The 12,226-nt window shown below is 40.9% G+C and overlaps 1 protein-coding gene across 1 annotated transcript; it reads left to right on the forward strand.

The window, feature by feature from the left end:
• Positions 1–4,125: 4,125 nt before the first annotated feature.
• Positions 4,126–8,624, forward strand: LOC306694310 (trypsin; the record flags this gene model as incomplete). The annotated part of the gene is made up of 5 exons (XM_079157096.1): positions 4,126–4,183; positions 5,429–5,588; positions 6,662–6,803; positions 6,975–7,241; positions 8,454–8,624. The coding sequence occupies 5 exons, from the start codon at positions 4,126–4,128 to the stop codon at positions 8,622–8,624; spliced, it is 798 nt and encodes a 265-aa protein (XP_079013222.1).
• Positions 8,625–12,226: the final 3,602 nt, after the last annotated feature.

Genomic DNA, 12,226 nt, shown 5'->3' on the forward strand with positions numbered 1-12,226 from the left:
GGAAAAATCAGTGCTTTCTGTTCAAGTCTTACTGAAGTGAACACCAAATGTCAAGAAGTTATTCTTGAACTTACCTTTGAACCTCTTCATAATCTGTTCCCAGTGGTTTGTATTTTATAATTACAGTACACAGTGAGGAATTAAGTAAGCAGGAGGACACTTCCTACTCATTGCATTGCTTCTTCACACTCACTCAAATAAGCAGAGGTTATTTTTTTCTAACTATAGTTTCAAGTTTCAACTGATTCATTTGAACTGAATAAACTGGTACTGCTAATTTAACTGAATTTAATTCGATACAAAGCTGTCTCACCTTATCAAGAGTCAAGTAAGAAGACAGTCCAAGCATCCACACGGCGGCACGCACAATCTCACACGCTCCTCTTACACCGCGACATACAGCAACGCTTGAGAACTCTCAGGCCTCTTTTATAACCATGCAACTCACGCTCATTGTTCCATTTCATTATCCGCCATATATCTAAACACATACAGAGAGACAAGAGTGTGACCTAGTACATGATTTTTTTCCCCCTTCTCTTTCATTACATCTCTCTTTCCAAGGGCTTTGTTCTCAGCAATTCAGCCTATTGGTCAGAAGTGGACACAAAGTGATGCTTGAAACCCAACCAGCCACAGAAATGACACAATGTACTCGCCAGACATGTGTATCCAACGATGTTAGAGAGAGCATGACAAAATGATGTCTGGGTATGATTTTACTCTCAACCTGAGACGTAGCATGACATGACACAATTTATTCAGAAGGAACTACTTTTTCTCAGGAACCCTGTTTACTGTAATTGGACCGAGTTACAGTGACTGAACATGTCTTTTGTGCTTCTATTTTCCCTGAAGTCGACTAAGGGTCAACATAAAACAATCAAAACCAACTCTGTGCTACAGCTTGGCCTGTGTTCATGCAGATCAGTCTGATCTAGCAGGAATACACTGTCTTGCAACTCTTGTCTGCAGTAACCTTCCTCTCGTCTCAGATTTTTCCATCTCCCCAGGTGTCACTCTCAATTAGTTTCCCACCATTTTTTTGTATTTTTTTTTTTTCATTCTTATTTCCCATCCACAGGGGCATTTGGTCCATAACTCATAGTCTCCATACAGTCTACAATCCCCAGCTGCTAAGGTGGAAGGTGATAGCGTGCCCCGCTCTCTCTTGCAGGTGCAAAGCTGAGATGACAATCAGGACACACCTCTGTGTGTGTGTGTGTGTGTGTGTGTGTGTGTGTGTGTGTGTGTGTGTGTGTGTGTGTGTGATATAGACAGTGAGGCAGATGCCTTGTACAGAACCACATGTGCAGTATAGAAGTAGAGCAGGGGTCTCAAACTCATCTTCACTTTGGGCCACATCAGCATCATGGTCGCCCTCAAAGGGCCAGTTGTAAATGTAAGACTGTAAATGTAACTTCTCCTAACATATTGGTAAATAACTGCATTTGATTATTGTTTATTCAAGTGTTAAAATATTGTACATGCAGTTATATAAATGTAAAAATATATTTCAGCACATTTCTGTTATTAGAACTTAAATCCTTTTAATTTAGGGTTAAGAAACCCACATTACTCTATCAAACCTTTAAAGAAAATAGCAAAGACAAATGTCAAACACAAGTTATTACAATAACTTTGTTCAATGCTTAAAATCCTTTCAAGGATGCGTTTGCACAATCCCACGGGAAGTATTTCATGTGTTGTAAAGCCACGTTTAAAGTAGTCTTCAATGTACTCACAATACATTTCCATGTTAAATGTAACCTATGATGAGCTGCGACTGTGTGCTTAAGTATCTCATAATTATGACTTTCTATCTCATAACTTCGACTTTCTCTCTCATAACTTCGACTTTCTATCTCATAATTTCGACTTTCTATCTCATAATTTCGACTGTGGGGATATTTTTATTCTCAAGTCTAACTTTTAATATTTAATTTAAAAGAAAATGTTTAATGTAACTTTTTTTTTTTTCTCGGGCCACATAGGATGGCACCGCGGGCCTTGAGTTTGAGACCCCTGACGTAGAGTATATTATTTAGTATTGTATAGAGTGTTGAGTTTGAGAGGAGCATGTGTCGCTGAAATGTAGTCAGTACACAGACACTTGTTTGCCGCATCCAGACATAGTGTTGTGGTTTCATTAACAAAACCGTACTAAATTGTAGTTGCATGACATGACAAAATCTTAAATTTGTGAAAGTTTGAGCTCAACAAACATGAATGCATTGTGGCTGATCCAGCATATTAAATGTCTGACGTGATACTATAAAAATCAATATTGCAAAGCAATAGATTTAGGATTCATATCCTTTGTCAACAATGGCTGAATACATGCTATAATTAAGGATATACCTCTTTATGAATGGCAGTTCTCTGATGGTTGACAAATGTTTTGTCATATGATCCAACCCTACAGGATTCCAAAACTACATTTGAAGAAATAGAGATTTTGGGAAATACACATATTCACTTTTTTGCTGAAAGTTAGAGAAGAAGATTGCTACTCTCACATATGTCCATTAAGTATGAAGGTATAGCTTTGGAAATGTTAGTTTAGCATAAATAGGCAAGCAGAAGCTACCTGGTTCTGTTTTAAGTTGCAGAATAGTACAAAAGCACAAAAGCAAAAGATGACTAATCGACACATTTAATCTTGTTTGTTTAATTTGTACAACAACTTGGTTTTGTGGTGCAACAATTTCAAGGGCGGGAGCGGTGATCTCCTGGAAATATCATGAGATTTGTATACATTTTCTCAACTAACTTGTCAAGAAATAAACAAATGTGTTCCCTAAAGAATGTAGAAGTAATAAAGTTAGTAATTAAGAGTAGCCCCTTTCTAAATCAGACATCACAAAGTGCCTCACAATAAAAGACCAAGACATAAAGCAGAGACACAATATAAAAGCAAAGAATAAAATAGTGATACAAGTAAATAAATGTACACAAAAGCAGGTCAAATCAGGTGCATCTGCTAGAAAAATTGCTTTTCATCGGGGCCGCATAAAGTAAAGTCGTGTTTCATTGCTATAGAATTCAATTGTGTTACCAAATCTATCTGGGTGGCTAGATGCCAGATAGTGAGAAAATATGTTTTTCTGTAACTTGAATAAACCCTTTAGAAGTGTAAATATATTGTAAAGACTAAATTCAGGTCAAATATAATATTTCAGTCATGTTTGCTTTGTCTCCATGAACGAAAAAAAACAAAACTCTGACGTTTGAAGGTGATTGCCTGTGAAGTCGGCAGGTGTTGGTCCAGGAAACACCTGACAGTGGGAGGCCACACAAAGCCGTCTCTCCCATTCTACTTTGTGGAGCATCAATTATTCAGCTCGCTCTAAATGTGGGACAAGAGGAGGTCAGGCAAGATTCTCCTCCCATGCTGTGGATGATGCTGACTTGCCAGAAGGCTGATGATGATGATGATGATAATATTGATGATGATCAGGCGGACGATAATGAGTTATTATCATTGCAGACATGATGATTCATTCTCATAGAGAGAAACACTTGTCTAGTCGAGTCTGCGTAGAATACCTCTGTGTTGTCTTGACTCAGACGTGGATCTCCCCACAGCTACAAAACAAAGCCACACACACACACACACACACACCCACACACGCACACACACACACGCACACACACACACGCACGCACACAGTGGGCTATTGAGACATTTCAGCACGGATAAGCCTGGATGATGACACAAGCGGAGCATGCTGATACAGTATGGATGAACCCGCTCGGCACAGTACCCTGCGTTACCATGGCAACAACACAAGGCCTTTTCGACAAGTCGGGAGGATCAGGAGAAAGAGTTGTGATCGCGCTGGGATGGCAGCAGGAGTGAGAGGGGGTGGGAGTGGTGCTGGGCAGTGTTTCAAGGTCAACTTTGTTGCTCTCTTTCCTTTTCAATCAATGCCACAGTGTTGGACCCTGGTGCTGCATGTCATGGTGAAGGATGAAATCGGGGATAAAGGGTGATGTGACTGAATCCTACTGTTTCCAGAAAGGAGTGGATGCCCAGTGTGTTGGGCCGGCAGACAAGAGCAGAGGACACTGGTTTCCTGGCTGCGTCGGTTCAGCTGCTGTGAGGATAACTGCCTAGAGCCTATGATGAACCTGCTCATGGGTTTATGTTGTGTGCTGCTGGACCTCATGACAGTCCACAGTGAGTACATGTTTTTTTTCAGTTTTGCGAACAAAATGTGTGAGGATTTGTTTTAAATGTTGTATTCTCGTGCAGTTTAATGGTCTTTTTATTCAATTAATGTGAAAGAGGCGGCCAGTTTAAAGGGTTTAACCCATTTGTAAAGGAATACTTATGATATGAATATGAAATATGCACATTCGCTTCTTTTGCAGAGAGTTGGAAGAGAAGATTGATACCTCATGTTTCATTGTCTGTGCGGTAAATATGAAGCTAAAGCCAGCAGCCAGTAAGCTTAGCTTAGCATAAAGGCAAGGGAAACAGGGGGAAACAGCTAGCCTTACCTGGCTCCATCCAAAGGTAACAAAATCTGTTTACCAGCACGACTAAATGACAATTTAGCTTTTTAAACAGGGTTATTCACCAGACTTCTTGGCTGGGAGCAGTGACATTACATTACATTACAGTCATTTAGCAAACGCTTTTATCCAAAGCGACTTACAATTCAGATTCTATCACATTCATATACCGTAGGCACAGCTACACAGCACATAACCCTCCGTGAAATGGTGAATTCTTGTTTTGACACTTCAGTGTTTGTACGGGATGGTGGCAAGAAAGCAAATAAGCTTATAATGTTGAACTCTTCATTTAAATTGCTCTCCTCGACTTTACAGCGTCAACCGTGTAGAAGTTTATATTTCCAGGAGATAGTCTTTACTGCTCCAATGTACAGTCGTTGAGCTGTTGCACAAGGCAGGAAGGGAGAGCCGCCACTCTAATGTTTCAGAGCTCAGAGTGAGGTGGTGACACGAGAAGGTCAGGTTATATTGGATTACCTTTATTACACAGTGGCCTCCCAGGTGATAGAAAAGCACTAATTGTGAAGCCGAGTCAATGGGCTTGAAGGGTGGATTAGTAGGGCCTCTCTCTTTATGCTTTTCTTTTGTTCTCTCATGTTTCATAAGATGGACTTTTTAATGGCTGAAATCCATACCAGGTGAGTTGTTACTATATGTGCAGGATGACATTGTGTCATGTTTCTACATAAGTAAGGGAAAGTATGTTTTGGGGAAAGCGGTTTTAATGTCCGCTCTCCATCAGCTTTGTGAGCACTGACTTGGAACGATTTCAACAATTGTCAGTCTCCACCAGAACTGAAGAGGCTTGCGGATGTGAGGCTGAAAACGGCTTCAAGAATCTACATCAATGTCAAACAACTCTAAATCCATCTGCCGTCGTGTAAATGTTTTTGTTTCCGTACAGGTTATGTGTTCATGCAGGGCCGTATAGTAGGTGGTCACACAGCTGCACCAAACTCCATCAAATACATTGTGTCACTGCAAAGCACCAGGGGCCAACACTTCTGCGGTGGATCACTGGTTCACAGGTACTGGGTGGTGACAGCAGCGCACTGTAACATCGGGTAAGAATGAAATTTGGAACAGACACTTGTTTTCCCCGGATGACAAATCCCAATGAATTGGGTGATCCCTTAACTTTTCATTTAGTGCATTGGTCCTGCAGAACTAATCACATACCTATTATTGCTCATCAGCAAATCCTACTTTTACGACGCATTGATCGACCACCTCTAAAGACACACCCTTCCTAAGGTATTGGACCATCCAACACGCAGTTCTGATGAAGCATACTGGCATCTTACATTAGCATTGTCATTAGCTTTTAGCTTATAGCACTACCGTACCTTATTACACTCCCAAGGAGCCACTGGTTGTAAACTGTTAGTCATATACAACCTTTGGTTTTATTAACCATAAACTAGTTAGTTAAAAGAAGGATCATCAAGCAACAACCAAGGCTGTTTCTCTGCCTCCTGAATAGATTGTTTTCAAATCCCCTGATTTTGCTTGAACTGTACTCACGGTAAAGATGAAACTGTATCTGAAACACTCGCGTAAGGCAGAGACGTTCTTCTGGCATTCTCTCAGTGGACTCTGTAGAAGTCACTGTGTGGAAGCTTACTTTGCATGATTATATTTTGTAAGCAGATGGTCCTAACAGATGCCTAAAAGCAAACATCCACTCTGCTACGGGGTCGGTAACGTCAAAACGATGCTGCTTGGTCATGACGCATAGTAAACCTGTATGCAGGCCACTGGGACGTCAAACAACACTCAGATGCGGTTGAGTCAACTGACCTTGGCACATCATCAGTGTGTGTGTGTGTGTGTTAAGTGGGATATTGTCTGGATCCAGGAAATTGGCTGTATTTCTGTTATACTGCCTGCACACAGTAAGCCATTGTATGCTGGCAGACAAACACTTCTGGCTTCATGTGTCTTTGTGACTTTGTGTCCTGGTCAAGAACTCTCATGTATTCCATTTCACTTTTCTGCCTGATATAATACTCAATTCATTGTGACTAATAAATCACAATCACTATTATCAGTGATGATCAAATGTCAAGGCTGTGATCTACTTGGTGTTGTATTAGTTGATAAATGTGATGTAAAATGGAAATGCCCTGTCTTTTAGGGCAGAGAACATGATGATAGTGGCGGGCGATTACATCGTAAATAGCTTTGAGGGTACTGAGCAGTACGCCAAACCCCACAGGCTGGTCACCCACCCCCTCTACAACCGGAGCACCAACAATGCGGACATCATGCTCATTAAGGTGCTGCAGACACAGTGCAGACATTCAGCCACACACACAGCAATTGTTTTTTTTTTACAAATGTAGAGTATATAATATTGTATATTTTGATCATGTTTGAGAAGATAGTTACATCATTTTTTTCCTTCTTCACATGCTATCTCTAAAACTCTCTCCCGATTTTCGGTCCAGTTGCGGGCCCCCATGGTGCTGAACAAATTTGTGTCGCTGGCGCCACTCCCCAGGCAGGGGACGGGAGTGGTCGAAGGCTTGGTGTGTCGGGTGTCCGGGTGGGGCTACAACAATCTGGGTGGAGGCCAGGCCCCCTACACCCTGAGGACGGTCACAGTGCCCATTGTTTCAACTGCAAGGTGTAACAACAGCGAGTCCTTTAACGGAAACATCACGGCAAACATGATCTGTGCAGGCTACGGGACCGGGGGAAAAGATGCATGTAAGGTACAGGGGACAAATGCTATCATACCTTCCTTCACTGGTAATGATTTTAAACAGTTTCAGCTATCAGGTAAATGGGTGTTGCACATTAATGGCTGCCCAATCTGCCCCATTGTAAAAACGTGATGATTTGATCTTTGAAAAGCCATTAAATCCATTTTTGAAATATAAATCCTTCAAGGTACTGGCCCTAGTTCCCAGTGTATATCAAATAGCGCAGGGTCATCCTCTTTTCATCAGCTCACAGCGAAACAATAACTCAGTTTTGGGAAGCTTGTCCCCACAACAGTATATGAGGGTCTTCCGTTCATCATGTCAGTGTTGGTTCAGCTACAAGTTTTTATTAAGCAGACATTGTGGCCCACCCTCAGGAATTGTATTGGTTATGATAGTTACAGAAAAGACACAAAAACAACTCTGACAAAGCACCAGGACTGAAAACCTTGCTGTCATTTTGAAGAACGGCCATTTGTAGCCACAGACAACAGCACGCTCTGATTTGCTTTTTGGTACCATGAAAGAATTTCAGCCCCAACCTTTGATGTAAGAAGGAAATTACATGAAATGCAATGTGTGATATACCAGCCCCAGACAAAGAATGACTAATTAAAATGTGCTATATTTAACCCTGCAGTCGGCAAATTTGTGTGTTGGCATTTCCAAGTGGCAGCAAGAGATTAGGATTTGATGACTCCAACCATCCTGAGAGTTTGTTTCGCACGTCTCTGTTGGTCTCGTAATTTCCCCTTGGCACATACAAATTTATCACATTTGTGGGACATCTTTCACATGTGATGAACTCGCATGCAGGCACATGTGCTATCCAAATATTGTACAAATATGAATGCTGTTTGTAAGGGTGTGCCAATGTGACAAGACATGTGACAAATTCACATAAAAGCCAATGTGGAGATAGCATTTTATATATATATGTATATATACAGTATATATATGTATGATGAAGTGGTTTTTGGACATTTCACTTGTGATAAAAGTTCATATGATGAAAGCACATGCCATTTTCTGACATTTCTCATTTAACGTGAGTTGTAAACGCTTCTTGAAACTGCTCAGACTCTTGGTATAATTTAGTGTAGCACTATCGAGGACATTAAAATGGACTTACAGTAAATTATGAGAAAGTCAGATCATTTGTTTCTTCATGAGATCAGTGTGACGTGATAACTGATGGAGGGCGTTGTCTCCTTCTTGCAGGGAGACTCTGGCGGGCCGCTGGTGTGTAGGGGGGCTGTCTATGGAGTGGTTTCCTGGGGCAACGGCTGCGGTGATCCTAAGTTTCCGGGAGTCTACACGTCGGTGTCCAAATTCCGTCGGTGGATAGACCAAACCATCTACGGGTCATATCTACGCTGCAACAGATACTGATATATGATATAACAAAAATCATGAACGTATACCCATTTATGCCTGAAAAGGCTCATTACCCTCAACATGTTTTTACTGGCATGGACAAAAGCTGGTTCTGTGGAAAATATGAAGAGCTTCCTTTAATCCACTGCTCTGATTATTCTGATAATTTGTTTGATACCAATATAGGCCTAATAGTGATGTGTCTTATCTTCTCAAATTATCCAGCTGTGGCTGGTCTCTGCCTGTAGCTGAAGGATATTCTGCAATGGGCACATTATAAGCCCTCTGTATATGTAATCCAGTGATGTCAAATTCATAACTTGTAAAAAATAAATAAATATTCAAATTTAAAGAATGTGTAATGTTGTGTCAGTTTAGTGTTGAATGTCTACAGCAAAATTCTAAGTGTGCTCTCACATGTTCATCAATTATTGTTTCTTAATTTCTGCATCAGTGCACCCTGAAGGCCTTGAAAACGTCCTATCAGGCGCTTACTTTGAGCAGTGATGCATGCATGAAGCATCCTCTGCCAGGGCAGTTTTGGTTATTTCACACATGAAATTCCTCTAGCCTATTTGTGTTTTTGTCTGTGCTCTACTCACTGGTTTGAAGTCACAAATCCAACAAAAATCAGATCTTTAAAATTAGACTGTACGCACAGTTAATTGCAAGTGATCCGATCGGATTTGTGTGTCAAGACATCACCGATTCGGCAAAGGTTGCTGTGGTGACAAAATAAGCGGCAGTAATCTAGCTACACTGGTGCTGCGGCTTTCCAATACGGGAGCATTAAAAAAGGAGCTTCTTCATTTTGCCCTCCAAACAATCGGCTGTTAAGTCCCAGTGCTGAGAAACACCCTGTCGTGTCTATCCTCGACTCACTTTCTGACACCAGCGTCGCATCACTGTCGCTGCACAAGCCTTTTCTTTCTGTTCTTGAAATGAATACATCAGAACATTGCAAAATGTGGCGAATCTGTGTTAGTGACAATGTGCAAAGTGCTTATATGTGCCGAACTTTACTGTTTTTTAAATACCGTTCATGATAGCCATTACCTTTTCAAGGAGCTGATTCTAATTACGTAAGTGCTGTAAAGGGTCTGTTATAGTGACAGAATACAGTGTAAATATAAAGCAGGTAATTTAAAGTGAGACTATGTAACTATTGAAAGAAAAAAAGGTTAATTCATAAGCAATACAATACACCCTTGCTCAATTCAGTACACTCAGGGATAATGCGGCAACATTTTTACTTGATATGGTATGTAGCTTAAGGTGGCTAATGGTAGCAAACTTTAGATAGCTACTGCTGAGTAACTGACATTACTGAGTCTGTTCATTGACTCATTAATGTCACTTAGGGACTGTTGTCCGCTTGTGTTAATCTTACAATAGGTTTTAGCATGATCATCCAATAATAGTCATTTGTGGCCACTGTGCAAAAGTTATATCTTGCTTAACAAAATGCCAGCCTGATTGTGATGTTGTTGTGGGGGTTATTGAGTTTAGGGTGTAGTTATATGTCTATTCTAGTTTATTTTTCCCATATTACGTCTCATTTTCCATCCCTTCTTTCTTCCTTTTTCTCATTGTTCTTTCCTATGTTAATTGACACCAATATTCTTAGCGGTTTCGCCTTTCTGCCTTTTTTTTTGGTATTGTTGTGTTCAAAAGTTTCTCCAACAGAGGAGAAGAAGACCACAGAGGAGAAGAAGCTGTATCACACAATATCCATCATTAGGAGTGCTTTAAAACTTAAATTCCTCACAGTATGAGACTATTTTTGTGTTTAAACTAAAATTCTCCGCTCAAATGTACACAAAGCTCCAAAGCAAATTGTTAAGGTTGAAACTTCATACAAAGTGAATATTTCCTTGTTGTTCAATATAGGCAGGTTTGTTTAAGATTACTATAGTGACTAATTCTAGCAACTATAGCCACTCGGCTGAGTGCGGGAGAATATCATGTTTCTTACTCGCTTCAATAAAGAGATTCCAGACTGTTTACTTTTGGGTGAGGTTCCCATTTGATTAGGCTTTCGGTTTACAGATGATGATATGATGACTGACTTATCTTCCTGATGTAATTCTGGTGTGTCTTACGAGGGGTAAAAACCGTGCGATCTCCCCGTCACCCATGCATCATTAGCCTGTCTGTTGCACCTGTGCCCCATTTACAATTTACCTGCCCCACTAATCCACACTGCCTCCCATGGTCAACTTGAGGCTCCCAATAAAAAACAGACATAATACACAGACTTATCGAATGGCTCCTACAATTACTAATGAATTAAGATGTGAAAGATGTGAAAGATGAGCCTCTGATAAAATCATGGCTTCTGTCAGTCCAGGCAGCAGGTGTGTTATGACTGCACCTCCTCATATGAATAGTTGACGGCATATCAAAGTAAGTTATGTTGCAGGCTCAGATATCACCTTTCATTTCATTGTCTGTGTAATGATATTTGGTTAAGTTCCCTTTGAGAAACGATAGCCTGTGTCAAGACTTAAGACCTGTCCATTGCACCTCAATGTGTTTCATAAGATCCCTTTGTGCTTCTCTCCCTAAGACAGATTCCTATAAACACTGCAGACAGCAGTGGGCGGTAAACCGAAGGAAAATGTGTTTAAACCTAAAGAGAATCCCAGTGGGCTTCATTTAACAGAGCAGCCCATTTTATAGCGCCCTCTGATCTTGTAACTTTACACCTAGTGTGATAACAAAACAGAAAAAAACGTTCTCAAACTGGATCCTATTAGGTTTATGGTTATTATTAATATGTCTACAATGAATCATCATCTCATCAATTAAAAAATTTACAGTTGAAGGTCATTTTAGGAGTAATGGAATGTATGTATATACCTATCTTCTGTTGCAGCTATTTTTAAGAACATCCTAATAAGAAGTTTGACAAGTTATCTGGATACTTTACTGAGTAAAACCTGGAACATCATCAAATCCGGAACAAAGAAGTTCCCTGATGCCCAGGTGTAGCATCGTCAACCTATATCCAAAAGTTCCATCTTGACATGAGCCTATAGCTCTGTAGATATTGTGGTGAAAACAGGTGAAAATAGCACAGAATCGTTGTATTAAAACTGGAAGTGCGCCATGGGGCCAAAAGTCACATCTCAGCCTATAAAACACTGCCACCGTATGGTGAGCTCTGGTGGGCATAGCCTATAGAATGCTCACAACCTGCCAAAAAATAAATCGCCAAATTTGTAAAATTGTAAAACAGGTTGGAAGATTTGACATCTATACCACTAGTCGACTGGTGGCGCGTAAACGACGTCTAGCAAGGACCTGAATTGGTTCACGTTTTGGTGCCATCTCTGGATATAAAGTCGCCATTTGTTTGATTGCATCTAGATCCCGGAGAGTGGAGCATTGGGACGCCACAACTCCGACTGGAAGCTTCTCTGGGCTGCACCAGAAAACCCCCGTACAGCTCCCTCGCCAGGTCTCCCCGGGATCCGTGTTTTGCATCGCTCCTCAATTTGCATTTCTTCCTCAGATTTTCCGTGCGACGGGTTCAGCCGCTCGAAACCAGCGGGCGCTCCACGGCTCTATTGTACGTGCGCCTCCATTTCCAAAGCAATACGCGCAGACTAAAA

The sequence above is a fragment of the Pholis gunnellus genome (assembly GCF_910591455.1).
Source record: "Pholis gunnellus genome assembly, chromosome: 3".
NCBI classification, from domain to species: Eukaryota; Metazoa; Chordata; class Actinopteri; order Perciformes; family Pholidae; genus Pholis; species Pholis gunnellus.